At 39.8% G+C, this 18,009-nt stretch overlaps 1 protein-coding gene and 1 long non-coding RNA gene across 2 annotated transcripts in view; one reads left to right on the top strand and one right to left on the bottom strand.

Moving 5' to 3' along the window:
- Positions 1-18,009, bottom strand: part of LOC145445807 (uncharacterized) — a 116,698-nt gene that overhangs the window by 23,396 nt on the left and 75,293 nt on the right. The gene's annotated exons all lie outside the window — the stretch shown is intronic.
- The window catches only part of LOC145445772 (A.superbus venom factor 1-like), a 41,742-nt gene continuing 29,632 nt past the window's right edge, over positions 5,900-18,009 (top strand). Inside the window, exons 1-12 of the mRNA XM_080323906.1 lie at positions 5,900-6,058; positions 6,705-6,837; positions 7,808-7,876; positions 10,095-10,258; positions 10,331-10,418; positions 11,920-12,057; positions 12,117-12,162; positions 14,425-14,636; positions 14,794-14,932; positions 15,591-15,715; positions 16,394-16,454; positions 16,794-16,868. Of these exons, the coding sequence (XP_080180032.1) occupies positions 6,012-6,058; positions 6,705-6,837; positions 7,808-7,876; positions 10,095-10,258; positions 10,331-10,418; positions 11,920-12,057; positions 12,117-12,162; positions 14,425-14,636; positions 14,794-14,932; positions 15,591-15,715; positions 16,394-16,454; positions 16,794-16,868 (1,297 nt within the window). The 5' untranslated portion in view covers positions 5,900-6,011. The remainder of the gene's footprint in view (positions 6,059-6,704; positions 6,838-7,807; positions 7,877-10,094; positions 10,259-10,330; positions 10,419-11,919; positions 12,058-12,116; positions 12,163-14,424; positions 14,637-14,793; positions 14,933-15,590; positions 15,716-16,393; positions 16,455-16,793; positions 16,869-18,009) is intronic.

Genomic DNA, 18,009 nt, shown 5'->3' on the forward strand with positions numbered 1-18,009 from the left:
TCGAGTCATGACTTGACTCTAGTCAGACTCGAGTCAACTTTTTCGCATGACTTGACTTGACTCGAGTCACTTTGCAAAAATGACTTGACTTGACTTGACTCGGCGCTTCAGAAATGAGGATTGACTCGTGACTCGGAGCAAAATTTACGAGTCAATTTCAAGTCATCTAGTAAACGGTGTCAATTAAATCGCTGCATCTCTTTGATGTTCGGATTGTTCGCGATACGCCGGTGTGACTTGTGAGAGCAAGCAGTCATTCACAGATTGTACTCTTCACTGTTCCTCGATTGTTACATCACAAATATATTGACCGAAAACGAAATGATCACAGCTTACGTTTATGTACTAGCTGTAGAATAATCTAATAACTACGTATCTCTGTTTGTTAGATGGCTCAGTGCTTACATCGCGAAGTGCCCAGCTTAGCCAACCCCCTAGTATGATTTGAATCGAACGAATATAGTTTATGCGTTTATAATAGGCTTACCATATTTTGGAAATGTAAAAAGAGGACACTTTTTCAGAAATTTCAGACATGCAAAACTGGAGAAGAATTCTCAAAAACCGGTAAATTTTTCCCACTTCGTGATCGGTTGACTAAAAGAAAAAAAAAGGTCTTCTTTTCGCTCAGGGCTTAAATCACCACTTTTCCCTCCGTAATACCCGCCGGAGCTTCACTTCGGCGCTAATTTGCGGCATATCACTCGCGATTTCCTCTAAATCTGACCTAAATTTTAAAAAAAGAGGACAAAATCTCAAAAAAGAGGACGAAAGGGCGTCCTCCGAGGACACTTTCAAAAAAGTCAAAAAAGAGGACAAATCCTCTTAAAAGAGGACGTATGGTAAGCCTAGTTTATAATCTCACGGATGTGTTGATGGGTAGTGTATTGTACCATATCAATTTGTTTCAACTTCTCGGCGCTTCGTATTAGATCCTCCATTTTAGCAGCTCTAAGAGTTCGTGAGTGATACAACGCCTTTTTGCACGTATATTTAACTTGATACCCTTTATTTGATTCAAGCGATACCACCAACCAATCTGTCATTCACACAGCTAGCAAAATGTAATGACTTTGAATCATCACTCATACTTCGAAAATTCAATTTGACTTGAATTGTGACTTGACTCGTGACTTGACTTGACTTGACTCGACTTGACTCGAGTCACCACCAAAAAACGAGTGACTTGACTTGACTCGAGTCACCTTCGAAAATCGATTGACTTGACTTGACTCGAGTCAAAATGTACAATGACTCGAGATGACTCGTGACTCGAAGGTAGTGACTTGATCCCAACACTGGATTTGCCGCGCTTACTCCGTAATTACTGTATTACAGGTAGCCTATACCCTCAAAGTCGTAATCAGCACAACACCGATGGCCATTGGCAAACTGTGTAGTTCGAAAGATAATGTAAACCATGCATGTCACAAAACGTAATTGATGCTTATGTGAGATGTGCATGAGCAACGTACCTAATTAGTAATGAGACGAATATATAAGCGACGCCATAGGATATAACCATGACCTTGCTGCACAGTGCACACTGCACATGTTGATATAGAGGCGCGCATGTCGCACGCCGAGAAACATTGTCTTCTTTTTGGAATGGACGAGAAAACGCACGTTCTCCGTTGATAGTTTTTAATCGTAGCGTCATATTGGATAGTGTGTTATCGCTTTCCTTAATGCATTGAAATTCGTTCAAGCGCACGATCGTTTACTCCAGTATCGGTTTGCGAACGCAAATAGCGAAATGCATCGAAGCACCCCAGATCGCTATTATAGTCCGCATAGCGTACAATTGCCGCGATGCGAGCTGGTCAATGCGGTGTCCGAACCCTGCCCTATGGTGTTGAATATAAGAGGGCTATCCTATTAGTGATTGGATGTTCGCTTTCCAATTTCTAATCATCAATTTTGTGTATTCATTCTTGTCTGCTTGATACACTCGTATTCTTGAATTGTCGCGCCATGTCACTTGCGAGCTTGCAGTATAATTGGTTGCTGACTTGTAAAGTGCACGTCAGGGCTGTTCAAAAATAACTTTATTCTGGATTCCAGCCATTCACTGATTAAATTGTCACGTTACCCTAAAAAACGCCGCACACCAAATTTGGTTCAATTCTAACAAGTATAGGACTCCGCAAGTCCAATTACAATTTTTAATTTATTAGGGGAAATTAAACGAAAAACTGAAATAACTGCGCTTCTACTGGTTGGAATTGAGCCAAATTTGTTCTGAATCGTCTTTGAAGACAGCTCAACAATTTCACGGGGTTGGCAGAACAATTTTCATTTTTTTACTTTTTCCTAATAAATTAAAATTTTTAATTGGATCTGCGGTATCCTATACTTGTTAGAATTGAACCAAATTTGGTGTGCAGCGTTTGTTAGGGTAACCTGACAATATAATCAGTGAATGGCTGGAATCGGGAGAAAAAAATTATTTTTGAACAGCATTACGCTGCACGACGTTGAATTAAGTTCTCAAATATTAATGTAGCTGTACCACCAGTTTGTCAGTGGCACTAATTTTAAGTTTATTCGATTCGTTTGAAGCGGAACCTTCTATACTCCACTAAACTTGATCGACGACAGACGGATTGGTAACGGGCGCACAAATATCGAATTTGAAACCATTGGGTATATTTGGTGAAATGTGGATTTCTGCTGATAAGGTCGCGACGTGCGTTGAATTCTGCATTTACGTCTGAACAAATCGCACCATTTCAGTATTAAATTGAAGTGCATGGCTTGATATAAACGAGCGTAGTACCGGTATTAAAACATCCCGTCACTGTTATTATGCTTTATCATGTGTACAATGTCATAGGACTTTGCATAACCCCACAAAATGATGGTTCCTAGCGACGGCTACAACCGAACCATATAATAGTTGCCGGAGCTGGAGTCGGAGCAGTGGTATCACTGGAGCTTGGAGCCGGAGCTAATTCATCGTAGAAGAGAGCTCCGGAGCCGGAGTTGGAGCAGTTTAAAATTTACGACAGCTCCAACGCCCTGGTTTAAGCGATCTCTTCGCTCCGGTCATTCGAAATTTCATGCCGAAGACGTCATATTTTGTGATAGTTGCAGATGATTGCCGTTGACGGGTGTCAGCCGAATATATTCGGGTATGCAATAACAATATACTATTCAATTGTAAATTGAAGTTTTGTACCTTCAAGAAGCTCGTCACCTGTGTGTATCTCACGGGAGAAGGAAAGTCATTGCTTCAATTATTGGCTTGCCTTTATATTTATACAATTATCGCCCTACGTTTTTTAGGCTTACTTTTGTCGTGCTCCACACAGCAGAGCAAAGCCCGCATACAAGAATACGAATCAGGGATTTGCGTCCAATATCTTGAATAGGCGTATCTGACAAATAACCGGTCCTAATCCGAAAAAAACGCGCTGAGTACCGATGTCGAAGAATCCGATTGTACAATTGGGCTGCTATACTGCTATAGAGATATATTGAAGAAACGTGTAGGTCTATTAAAATCTAAGCAACTAGATATGATAAGCAGCTATTTCGATTTTGTATCATGAGCATTTTGGACTTCGACAAAAGTAATCAGCGACTGAGAGCGAGAGAGAAAATTCTTTCATTTGTCAACCATGATTAAAATGAAAACAAATAGGGACTAATTTTGTGATACCGGTGTTTATGTCATGTGATGTTCTTGCATCCATTGCTTGCTCAGAGTCATCACTGCTCACATGGGATCGAAGCACTCAACGCCCCTCCCATTTTTAACTGGAAACTCTGTCCTTCTGAAAATGTCGTAAAATATGACTTTAGAATTGAATCTAGTTTGTCTTCTTTCAGTAAGTGAGTTGTAATTCCTGTTCTGGTTGCGAGCTTTGAAAGAGGAGTACTGTAGTTCCAGTTCTAGTCGAAAATACAGTAGTTTGTATAAGCCTACACATCTAGGCCTTTTTAGTCGCACGTGTCTCGAACAGGAATTGGAGTTCAACCAGTTTCAGTCAAGATCAAGATCAGCGTCGTAAAACAGGGTCGAGATCTCAATGTATAACTTCCACTCATTTAACACTTGCGATGTCGCGCGTAGTTGTCATTAGTCATCAGTCGCCAAGATGCCAAGATGATTCATTTTTGTCAACGTCATCGTTTCGTTTCGTCTTGATCGATGAACAATCGAACGCGCCACGAATTTGAAGCTTCTCAGGTAAATATGTTTTGATAACACCTTCATTCAGCATTTAAAAGCATTACGTATTACTCATACTTGCTCTATGTCACAAATATTGGACTTACCCCTGCCTCCGGCATACGTTTGTACGTGTACTGTATAGGCTTATTGTTTAGGAAGATCTGGGGAAGTTCGGGATGTTATTTAGATGCTAATATTTTAGGGTTACCACATTTTGAAATTGACAAAGGAGGACACTTTTTCAAAATTTTCAAACATGCTATACTGGAGTAAAATCCGGAATAAATGGTAAATTTACCATCAAAATATGGTTGGTTGACTAAAAAAAGGTCAAATTTCAGGCTCAACTCCCGAAATACAGGTTTTTCTTTAATATTTTCCGTTGGTTGACTAACAAAAAATCGTCGCTTACGTTCGAACCACGAATTTATTGTTTAACGTCACTTAAGCCCATTTTCACTCGAATCTATTCGTCATCTTAGCTCTAAAAGCTCGCTAAAGGAGGACAAATTGCCAAAAAGGAGGACATTTATGCGTACTCGGACGACATTTTCAGAAACCTCAAAAATGAGGACGTATGGTAACCCTATAATATTCATATATATGCTTATATTGATGTATGATATCCAAACTGTTTGCGAAGGAAAACAGATAAGGCTCTTCTATTAACCGAATCTACGAGATTAGCGAAGTTGGGTGACACATCACTCTATCACCGACCCGTTTATCACATAAACGTTATTGGTGTCTTACAGAAGCCTAAAACAAAAACGGGCCGTGCTACCAGTCGACAGATTAGGAGTCGTAAGAAATATTGGTCCGGTGTAAGAAATGACCATCATAGTAGTGGAAACATCATGAATACCAAAAGCAAGCCCGTTCCTACCATCAAAATCATTGTTATCTGTGATACTTGCTTGATGCAGCACGACTGACACCCATCGGCTCATATTTTCTAGCACAGAGCCGTCAAACCTGATGTATGTTACCACTGTCTTAAATTGATGTTAACCTGGGCGAGAATTAAATCGTCCATAATCACTGCAAGTTTTCTTGATAGTTTTGGTCCATTCATGTGGGAACGGGGGTACCAAGGGTTTGGAGCCACAAATTTTTGGGTTAATATCCGCAACTTTTTTAAAGCAAGGATACCAATTCAATGTTATAGTGTCGTAACCGACCAAGTCGCGACCATTTTTTATGTGTTTGGGTCGAGTTTGGAACAGAGTCGATCAGAAGTACCTCTACTTTTTCGGAGTATAGTCAAGAGAATTTTGCCTATACTTGCACTACGTACTCAAGCGTTTGTGATTTTAGGCGACTTCTTTTTACGGTTTTCAGTTTTTCATACCTAATTTGGCCTACAATAGTTGGATTTTGACATACACGGAAATCACTATTTCTACCTCAACTTGAGTACCATCTATGACTAGCTTGACCACCTCTGGCAAAGCACCACACTTCTACGGAGCAACGAAAGCAAACTATATATGCCGACTGCCGATTTAACGAAATTCAAATCATGACGGCTATGAATTAAGCAGGCGATAACGCGCTTTACTTCAAACATTCAAAACCTTCCCGCGGGCCACGGGTTTGGCTTTACTGCTCCAATGAAATCATTCGTCTGAGAGATTGTTTTGAAACAAGAATTAGCGCTACGAGACACGAATCACGCTTGGCAAAAAATCTTGAAATCGCTGCGGGCACCGGAAAGTCTGCATTTGTTGCGAGAAAAACAGGTCGCTTAAAAGTCCAAGCCATCGAATTTTTTTCAGCTATTTAGCGCGGGATCATCTCTGCGAAGGAAGTTATCGCATCACTGTATATCATGGGACGGGCGATTTTGCTCATAAGTTTTGTGGCCGCCGCTTTTGGGTAAGATCGCGTCATCAATTGAGTATTTTAATAAACAGTTGAAGAGATATTTGATTGTACGTCCAAAGTATCTTGACAAGCGACTGGATTTTCAGTGAATATGTTTGGGCAATTTGAGTCAATTTTGTTCAAAGTATATATTTCGCGGTTTCAAAGGGTGGCAGTTATTGCACGAACCATTCTGAAAAATGACAGGGAATCTTCAAGAGATACCATAGATAACTAACCTAAGGTTAGATGCGCGACACGTGACTGTACGGTTAGATACCTAGAATTTGAAATCGGCACCGTTGCGAACGATTGAGAGCCGCAATAGGTCATTGTTAGGATCCTTGTATTGCAGCGCTCTGATTGTTCGAAACCATACCAATTTTCGGTACCCTGGCCTGATTATAATGGATATTTTCGGGATCAGTGCAACACTAGCTTTCCTATAAGACTACCTTTAATATATTTTGTGCTCGAGTCGCAAGCTATAACCCTATCTGTTTACAAAACTAGCAGAAATTGCCACCAGTGGTTGCCCAACCGTGCAGTCCTGTCTTTCGCATCTATCCGTAGGTTATCTGAGAGACACGGTATTGGACATATTACAGAAAATGTAATCGCAGAATTTACTGCAATTCTTTTACTGCTACAATTGCAGGGTCGCGCTTGGAAACAAACATTACCTTTTCGCGCCGCAAATTATCAGAGAAGGGGTTGACGAGACGGTCGTACTCAGTCTCCATGGCGTGAACGCTGCGAATGGGGCAGTTAGAGTCGTTGCCTCCGTGAATGTAAGTTTCCATAAGTACTTAATCGGAAGTAGTGCTTAAGTAGGGTTACCATGCGTCCTCTTTTAAGAGGATTTGTCCTCTTTTATCAATAAATTGAAAGCGTCCTCGGAGGATGTCTAAATGTCCTCTTTTTTCGAATTTATCGTCGTTTCCTCTGAAAAGGATTAAAATGCCATGGAAAATATGCGACCCCGACTCAGCGAACGTGAGAGTTTCGCAAGAAATGGGGTAAATCGAGCGTCAAGTCAAAGTGATGACCTTTTTTTTAGTCAACACAGTACTATCAGTCGAAAATATTTGCAAAATCACCAGTTTTTCTGTCCGGTGCTGACGCCGCTTTCAGAATTTATTAATGTGTCCCCTTTTTACGATCTCAAAATATGGTAACGCTAGTTTAAGAAGCATTCATGATTGCTCATGGGTATAGTGGGAAACCATAAAACTAACCAGCAACTCGTAGGTCCGTTCATTAGAACCATATCAAGGCTACGACACGTATCACTGCATTGAAACTATTTCGAAATTACTACACGAACTCTTTCGTTCTCGGTATCGCCAAGAATCAGGTAACAAAAATTCCCTAACAAGATATCAGTGCATACTTTGAAACCTGCAAAATCCAGGTATACTAAAGAGTTCAGCGAGACCTGTACCAGATTGTCGAATTATGAATGTTGATGATCTTTGTTGCTTCAAAGCAGCAAAAGTCATTCACAAATACTTTAAAATGGTTTGCCTCGTTTGTTTGATGATTTCTCGTACCTTCTAAAGATGTTCACTCTCATACTACAAGATTTGTTCCGTGTTTCGGATGGATGAAAATAAACTCTCTCTCTCTCTCTCTCTCTCAGAATGGATACACGATTCTGATTCGATTACTCAAATCACTGTGCCCAGCTCTAACGACGAGTTACAATAGAAAAGTTAGACTATACTGTTTATTGCTCACAAAACAATTGTTATTTTTCAGTTAGGAGGAATAAGAAATTTCCAATACGACAATGTGGACCCGAACAAGCCAATTAAGATGAAGATTAGAGTGAGTATCACTACACGATCGAATGATATTCTTACGACCTAAATTGCACGCATAGCCTTGATACTGTTTCATAACCGCCATACTAGATCGAGTCGAGGTAATATTTAGTCATATACTTATCAAGTATATTAGATTTCTACCGTTTAATCGTCGCCGGGATAAGATGCCATTTCCTGCCTGTGTAAGATCATCCCGGAATGAATGAATATTGTCAACATCTGCTAGTGTATTGAATGTATATAAACAAGATTCTCATCCTCGAATGCGTCACTTCTAAAAAGAATATTGAAAGCCAAAAATCAATTTCGCTGTGAGCGCCAGGTATAAATTTAGGAGTTACAGGACCATTATTGTAACATATTGTTTGTTAACCTTTACTAGGTCTAATCTGTGGAACACTTTAGCTCAGGGGGGGGGGGCAATCTTTTCGGCCAAGGGGCCACAGATATGCGAACAAATTCGCGGGCCACTTGAATGTTGATGACCTTATTTAGTCGTCCGATAGGAGCGAACCGAATCAGGCAGCGTTGAAAACAAGACTTTTACTACGCTTTAAAATTTATCACAATTATGTCGTGAAACTGTGTGCAACTGTGCAGTGTGCATTCATGTCACGGTCGCGCGAAATTTTTTCAAAGGTAATGAATGAATTTGATCAACGTCTGTGGTTTTGTTAATTGCTCGCGATTTGGCAATCCGGGGTTTAGATGTGATGTTGGTTACCTGGGATCGCCTTCAATTACGTCAACGCATTATATTGGGATTCTACACTGGCTGTATAGACGAAATAACACCGTGCTATCTGTAATCACTACCCGTACTATCAATATAGCTCAAACTATTCAAGTATTGCTCGCCGAATATATAATATCTCGCAAGCTCAATAACAATTTAGGGACTATTTGACATACTGTGGTAGTCAAAGCAAATATTTTCAAGTAATGAAACTTCAGACTTCATCCTGAAGTCTTCAGACATAAACACAAGTTATTTATTGGATTACTGATGATGGGTAGTGGTACCGCGTTGTTGATATTCCCGCCATACACGGGGACGAACGGTATTAGTAACGGTATGGCAATGATCTAACATTGCGTACATTCATAAAGCGCCAGGTCATCAACCATTGTGTATTGCATTTGTCTGCCGAGGCACCGTATAGTCTGCCCGCAGCGCCGCGGATTCGGTTCTTGCTAGGATTGGGATATCGCTATTGTTGACGACAGCTTGTGTGTGGTTTTTCAGTATCATTCATCCTCCATTAGTTTCTACATATCCTGATACCACGTTTTATATTTAAATGATAATGTTTGGGCGTTGTGAAGAATTAACCGCTTTTGCGAATCCATTGGAAGCCTTTCTGATGAAAAATGTCCGCCAATTTGGGGATAGCTAACGCAGCCAACGATGAAGCCATACGGCGCTAGAACATGATTTCCTTCTAATAACAGTGCTCTATATTACAGTTTAAATTGTGAATTCAGGCACCAAACATGCTCACAGCGCAATTTCCACAGTATCATCAAATTTCGCGGTCAGGCTAATCAAATTTTGGTTGGTCTTGCAATTTACCTGATGTTATAACTAATTTCGAGAATTACCTCGCGGGCCACGGGTTGGCCGTCCCCGCGGAACCACAAATTTTCGATGAAATCTATCACAATACACATCTAATACATTACTATAGTTATCGATTACCGGTTGACAAAAGGAATGTGCATCAGAAGAGTGTTAAAAGAACGAAGTCAATAAAATAAGATTTTCACACAAAACAGAAACATGTGTTTAATGAAAATCAGCGTGTATTCTGCTGTTATCATTCAGATGCCAGTTTAGAAATGCGAGGCTTCACTTTGGAAGGTGCCATTGTATTGTTGGGTCGAAATGCAATAGCGTGATACCAATTGCTTAATAGCAAAATAAGCTTATCAAGATTGGAGATAGAATTGGCATTTCAGAAGGATGAGGTTTCGATTTCGACCCTCAATCTCCCCTTACGTAAGCCAGTGGACAAGGGGACATGACGTAGGGTAGGCTATCCGCAACAGTCACAATTCGACTACTGCATGGTTGGGCCTAATTGCCTGAGACCAATGATGGCCAAGACGAACGTATCATCATAAATCATGAGTGTATTGCAAAACATTTGGTGGCCGGGTTCTAAAGATAAGCGAAAATAAGAGTTCAATTCATAACCTGTATCAAATATATCTGACAGTATGATAAACCAGACGGTGCACCAGAAACAAATAAAAGACAGTACGTGGCGCTCACCGTCATCGTGAACCAAAACAATAAGGAGATTTATCGAACAACGCTAAAGATGAGAGTGGTCGAAAACAGTGGCTATTTGTACGTGCAGACCGACCGGCCAATTTACAGGTAACCGAAATGCTGCGTATATGTTCTCTCCATCAATGAGCGGGAATGTAATCAATATTTTCTCTGTCCAAGGCCCCAGGAAATTATGAAATTCAGAATTGCTGCGCTTACCAATGGATACACTCCAGAAAGAGAGAGAAAAGTGAAAGTCGTAATAAGGGTAAGGTGCATTTTGCTATACGTAGGCTCATGATGGCCAATTGGCCATGCTAGGCTACAATACTATAGGCCTATAGGCTACAAACCTTACATAGGTAACTTATGTATGCTACTCGTAGCGTTATTTTACAATAACCGCGTCGCAAAACAACATCGGTCATCCAAATATGCGACTTCCACGACCTTAGCTTGTGGCTTGCTAGTCCAACTCGGCTTTTCCGAACAATAATCCATTCGTGCGACGCATATGACATAACCTGAATGACATCTATTTAGAATAGCCTAACTAGGCCTAATGCATGATTGAAATCACATAGTGAAGTTACTTATGTGGGAAATTGTAATGTGCTGGATATAAGATACACATTTGAACTTTACATGTCATTATTACTGTTTTCACATCGTAATTACTACCTGAACGCTCGACGATGCTCAAAGCTTGATTTTCGGCTCCACGGCTCGGAATTGCCCAACACTTGGTTACGAGTTAGCATTCGTTGCATTTACGGTAACCACGCCATAAAGCTACGTAAATATAGGAATAAACAAAAGACCGACCGTTTTCCACCTTGGAATTTCAAATGAATATCTAAAGTTTCTATGCCTGCAGTCACAACAATATCGCACCCGAGGCTAATCTTTGTACAATAACATGGAATTAGCAGATAAGAGCGACAGACCGCAAATTGCTTACGCCGTTTGAAATGTGACATCTGCAGATACTTCAACCGTCAACAAGTCTAATCGCATTCAATTGACAGAGGCAAAGAACTCAGCCATCACGCGATTTGTGATAAAATTGATGACTAATGTCACGCGGGAATTGGGCAGATTGCGCATTGCGCAACTACATGTAGGCCTATACGAGAAACAGGGTTGGACAACTAGAAAATTTTCGGCTTTGCTAAATTAGATTAAAATTAGAATTATAGCTACACGATTATTTTCCATATTTGATTATAATTAGAATTATAGCTACACAGTTATTTTCCAAATTAGATTATAATTAAAATTACAGCTACACATTTTTTCAAAATTCGAATAGGATTAAAACTACTGAATTCGCGAAAACTTCAGCATATATACTTTCGGTTCATCAGAAATTTCTATCGGTTAAATACACCACGGAAATTGCGATACAATGAAAATATAGGAAGGTGTCGAAACGAACATTGAATCAAGTCCAGCTCATATTAAATCATCAGAGTTTGATCTCATATTCTGACAACGGCAAATCTCTGTACGTCAAGCTTGGCTCGTTTCGCACTATACAGTTGTCCTGTAGCATTTTCAGAAACACCTGAAATTAAATTAGAATTACAATTCGATCACAGAATCTTTTCACAAATTAAATCAGAATTAGATTACCAGCATTTCGCTTTAATTAATACAATTAGACAGTTAAAGTTATCTAGGCTATCGTATTTGTACTTGTGAGTTTAGATCTAATTGAGAACAACATTGTTTCACCATATTAATTATACCTTTATGTGAATTTCCAGATTCCGTTAGAAAACGTCGGCATAAGCGAGAAAGAATACACGATGTCCAACAACCAGAAATTCATCGAAGACACATTCGCGTTGCCCGAATATCCCGTGTACGGAATTTGGTCAGTAGAAGCAAGATATATCGATCAGGTAAACGCGAATGTTAGCAATTTGTAACGCGAAGCAACGCAACCCCGAATATTTTACAGAAAGTGGTCAAGTGGTCTACGCGCGAGTTCGACGTCAGGCCGTATGGTAAGTCTTCCGATCTGATAACACCTACGACCAATGCCAAATGTAACTGAAATTGATGCTGTGCGATTGCGGACCTTGCAACTGTCTTAAACAAAAGTTTTGTTTCTTCAAAGTTGTCGGCTGGGGTTGTTTACAAAGTTTTCCGGCTATCAGCTAAAACCGTTAGGTTGGCTACAAAAACGTTGCACATCAAATTTGGCTAAATTCGCTATGTAACGTTTTATTACACAACTTGACAATTTCATGGGATGGACAGTGACGAATCTATTCGATATCCCCAAACAGTTATGAAAAGTGGGTTTAATAAGACTTTAACTGGAAACTGAGCAGTCAATACAATGACTTAGACTCGGAATCGAGTCATAATACCATGACTCGGACTCGATCCTCTGTTCGATGACTTGGAATCGGACTTGACTCGGTGGTGAATTGAAAATGACTTGAGTTGACTCGAGTCAAAACTATAAAAGTTAGATAGAACGAACTCTACAACATATCCAATATCTTTGAATCTGTCAGAACGTCTTTCAAATTCCAATTTATTCGGTTCACTCGCGCAACCCTGTAGTATTAGCATTGGTTCTTAACTTTAGCGATCGTACCCCTCGTGCTTCCAATAAGATTTCTCGTAGCCTATGTTTATTTTCAATACAATTTCTGATGGTACCTGTATTAAAATCAGAATTCCGATTCACATAAAATCGCGCGTAGCGCGAAGACCATTTTCCAGTTGAATAAATTGGCCAAAAAAATATTCCACAGTATATAGGCCAGGGGTCGCCAATTCAAAACGGGTCACTGGCCACTTTTCAAAATTCGTAGAGGCCACGGGCCACATGAATTCAATATCGAGATAAAATAGGTCATGCAGTTTTACAACCACGTTTTCTAACATTACGTCAGTCCAGCTCCATGGTCTTTATCGTGGGCGACGGGCATAGTTGCCAGAAAAGAAATATTATTTTAATGAAGAAATATTTATGAAACAAAAAAATAATAATCAACACTTTCATTCTATTTTTAACTATGAGCTGCGCATGATACCTGACAACACTCTTCAGCGACTAAAGCATCGATATTTTGGTTAGCTAGACACGGTACTTGCTGGAAAACTATGTATCCTCGCAAAGCTTGATCTTCTGTCGAAACTTCAAGTTTTTTTCTGAGCTTCTCGGTCTTGGGAGTGTATGGGTGAACGTCTAGCAATATGCCCATTCCTATCAGCTAATTATCCCTCCATGGAATGCTGTTGCCATCGCGAAACCGTATCAGCTAATGAGGAATAGTGATGTTGGGCACCGGAGAATAGGTTATTTTGAACAACAACATTATTTTTGAACTGAAATCAATTTTAGAATTTCAAAATGCTTTACGAAGCGTTCTCCCGCGGGCCGCGTGATGATGTCCCCTAATATAGGTCTAATTCGACAATGCAGCCCGTATCCCCTGATGTGGTGCTTCCTACCCCGAAGGGGTCCACAGACCCTGGTTAAGAACACCTGGAATGGAAATGTCCAATCGCCGATGAATTCATTGGTGTTACAGCTGTGGAGCGTACTACTACCTTACTCGCCACCGATAATAACATGGATAAAGAGAACAAACAACACCCGGCATGTAACCAACTACACTGGGGTCACATAATGCCGATGGTTGCCAATTTGCCATACTGACCTAATTGGATAGCTATACCCTACGCAACGCAAGCTATGACCTTTTGAATTTGATATTCCCGAATACAGTTTCATAGATTGTTGCGTCCGTAGGATTACCTAGTCACCGTTCCGAGTCGCAAGTTCTTCTCTGATTTTAACGTTTGACCCGACTCAACTCGAGTCATTTTTATTTAATCACCCAGTAAATCCGAAATTGAGTAATTTTACGAAAGGTCGCACCAAATCAAATCACAATTTTCAGTCACGAATCATGAACGGGTCATGTTTTATCATCATGAACTAAAAATGTGACGTAATAGCTGATCTTCCACCGCATGGTAGCTTTTAAAAGTGATGCGATAGAGTAGTTTATTGAGATTTCAGTGATTTTTGTAGTAGTTTTAGGGTGAACTTCAAGTTCTTAGATCTAAAAAAGATATGTGGCACTTGAAGATATTGCCGAACACTTGAAATTCCAAAATGCCGTCACGGGCCGCGCAAAATGTTCTCCCGCGGGCCGCGTGTTTGAGACCTCTGATTTAGAGGTTGATATTGTAGCTGAAAAGATTTTATGGCATAGGTAAACTAACGTCTCAACAATTATCAGTTCTTCCGACATTCAACGTCCGGGTGGAGCCGGATCATCCCTTCATTCTGGTCAAGCCGGACATGATCGGGGAGCACATCACGGGTGTTATCACGGCGGAATACAGTTACGGGAAGAAGATCTACGGAAATTATTACGTCACCGCTAAACTTTTGAGGCCGGGCAGCCAGAAGCCTGTTTCGTTCTACCAATTCCCTGACCAGGGAAAGCAGGTATATATAGACGGTTAGAAAATCTTCACCTTTTCCAAATTACATTAAAATTAGGATTGCCGAATTCACAGAAACTTGGAAATTGACTTAAAATGCTAATTAGAAAGAAATACAACAAAAAGTGATTAAAAACAATGTTGTTTATATTTAATACTAGGCGAGGATTCAAAAAGGACAAGCGAAATTCCGCATCAAGACGACCACGGTGCTGAACGCACTTATAGGCGTTGACGATGGTGGCTTCGATCTACTTAAGGAAGAAGGAGCAACTGTTGTCATCGAAGTATCAGTTACTGGTAAGTAGGGGCTGGGCACAATAATTCGGGTACTCGAATCTGAATCGAGTATTAATTTTAATGATTCGAGCCGAGTAGTAAAAGACGATATTTTCGAGTACCGAAATTCTACGCTCCTCTCGCCACTGAAAGTTAATTTACTAACAAGAATTATAGTTTTGAGACTATTTTCCACTGAGGAAGCCAAGATACCTTGATTGGCAGTGTCGCAGCATACGAGGCGCGCATAGTACACAGCTACGAACGTTACTGGAAATCACACATTTCCGAAGTCACGATGAGAACATTGTCAAGAAGTGCAATGAAATCGGTTTGGTCGAAAAAATACCAAAGTATCTTTAATGTGATGGATAGCAGGAGGGTTATTTGTGGGGGTATAAAAGGTACATACTTGAACTTCGACATTGTACCTTCTGTTGTAACGCCATAATGAGTGATAGTCGAATACTCGACTCGACTTGAACCGTAATACGTAATTCGGAATCGAATCACTCAGGTACTCGATTATGCCCAGCCCTACTAGTAAGGTATAGCCTAATTGTAGGCACTGGTAACACGTTCAAGTTTCATACCCCAATTAAATTGAAAACTACCTCATCAAAGATTGTTACCGGCGATGCATTACCATGAATTTTAATCGCATATTCATTATATACAGGATTCGACGATGGCACCATCGAATCTGCAAAATCGAGATCCCTTGGATTTGTCGATTCTCCTTACATCATCAAAATTGATAGAATGTCAAAATACTACACGCCGGGAACGTCATTTGAAATAAAGGTGAGTTTCTTTGAAGGAGTATTTTTTGAAAATTATGAATTCCTACTATTTTTTTTATCTGAAATAGCGTACTGCGTTGTGCAAAAGATTTTTGGATAAATTTCCGATATTTTATCCCTGAAATTGCATATGCCACTATTTTGGCTAATATTATTGTATGTAACTCGAGTGCAGGGTTGTAACCAGGTTACAAGGTTGCGAGTCACAAGTCAATCTCACTTTATAGTTTTGACTCGCGCCAAGTCGAGTCATTTTCAATTCACCACCGAGTCAAGTCCGAGTCCAAGTCAGTAAGCAGAGGGTCGAGTTGGAGTCATAGTATTGTGATTGGAGTCAAAGTCATTGCGTTCACTGTTCAGTTTTGAGTTCAATATTTTTTCAACTCTGCTTGAGCGATGTAGAATGGCTCGCATTCATATTATCGTAATTTTTCTCAGCCCTAACAGTTTCTGGCCCTATTTTCCAACCATTAGGTATGATAGACGAAATATCAATCATGTGGTGACTTTTACTCTTCTTCGAAGTTGCAATTAAATGTCTGTCATATGACTTGGTTCGAGTCATGCTCAATGGCTCGAGTCAATACACAAATTGACTCGAGTCGAGTCATTTTAATAGTTCGAAAAAAATGACTCGAGTCATTACAACCCTGCTCGAGTGTTCTTTATCATTTTCCAGGCGGATGTGGTTGATTCAGTAACTCAGCGTCCATTGAAGAAAATACCGGTAACGTTGACGGGTGAGCATTTGAACATGATGAATATTAAGTATTATGTATTTCATTGCAATGAAATCACATTGCAAGGTCATTGTCTTCAGAATGTCCAAGATAAATGAAAATGGGGGTGGTATAGCATGATTGTAACCAAGTTATAAACTTCTGAGTCATAGGTCAATCTTACTTTGATAATTTTGTCAATTTCGCACACCTAACATGTTTATTCAAACATAAAATAGCCTACGGTTTCTGGGCCAATTTCACTTACAACTTTGCAGTTGATTGAGACTAAACCAGTATTATGAATCATCAATAGCCTATCATTTACTGCAAAGACAAGTGTCACCATGTTATTTACAGGACCCTTTTCATGCGGCAATAAAGCCTGTCCGAATGGCCAATGCTGTGTGGACAACGCCTGCGTAATTTGTGAAGGTAATGGACTATAAAGCATTTCTATATTCACTATAATCGAAGTGTTCACATTAAAATCGTTCCGTCTTAACTTTGTTTGCGACACTCTTTGAGGTGCATAACTTCAAATTGGAATATACCCGAATATTTTTGATGGCGCTCGTCAGGGGTAATCGTCAGTATCTAGTAGAAGTTTGTTGTTGCTATACAATGTTTCAACATTTCCTTGAATTTTTGAGTTTCCATTCTGGATTCACAACCAATATACTATAGAACAGTCTACAGAACAGTGGAACTTGTTTTCGTAATTTGAGTGAATGTGTGGACCCCTATGCGCAAAATTAGGGAAGATGTCGACTAAAAATAGATCATCACTTATATCATATCACATATGAGGTCTAGTTGTTGCCTGAAAAGCTACCTGATGACTAAAAAGTGGTCATCACTTTCCCTTGTGACCTGTGGTTGAAATGCGATAATAATTTGTCATCTTTTCAAATAGTCAAATAGCAAATTTGCGATTAGTCACGAATCAGAGTTTGTAACTGTATGATCGCCAGTGAAATAAGATGGTGGCAAATGTATCTCTAATTCCTGAATCTCAAATACGTGAATTTATTTTTGTTAGTTATGTCATTCAGTGAAAAGTCATAGCTGTCTTCCTTGCATCAGATCTTCCAGCGTACAATGAAAAGTTCTTCAGTTACTATTTTCTAATGAAACGTTGTTCAATTCTCGGCCGGTAGTCAAACAAACTGCAGAATCACGTTAGCTCAAATATATAATTCAGGCTTTCGGGGAAAAATGACCATGACATGTATTGATAAGGATTTTTCTGTGACAGCATGTATTTAGTAAACTCTGATTATTGGCCACATAGTGCAAGGTTATCTTTAATTCCCACTGCCCGAGGGAAGTATTTTTATGTATTGTTGGCATACTACCGCCCAACCTTTTTATCTATCTAGTGATACGACTAATCACTTGGAGGAAAAGAGACATTTATAAAAAGGATTAATACTGAATGAATTCTTTAAAGTTATCTTCTATTACTTTTCATTCAATGTGTACTGTGCATGCCTCTTATTTACATCACCCAGGTGGATGTCTGATTTCAAAGACTACTCCAAGTCATTTCGGCGTCTTCCTATCTTTTCAGTGT

The sequence above is a fragment of the Botryllus schlosseri genome, chromosome 9 (genome assembly GCF_051294905.1).
Source record: "Botryllus schlosseri isolate E-star chromosome 9, Bs_hap1, whole genome shotgun sequence".
Lineage (NCBI taxonomy): Eukaryota > Metazoa > Chordata > Ascidiacea > Stolidobranchia > Styelidae > Botryllus > Botryllus schlosseri.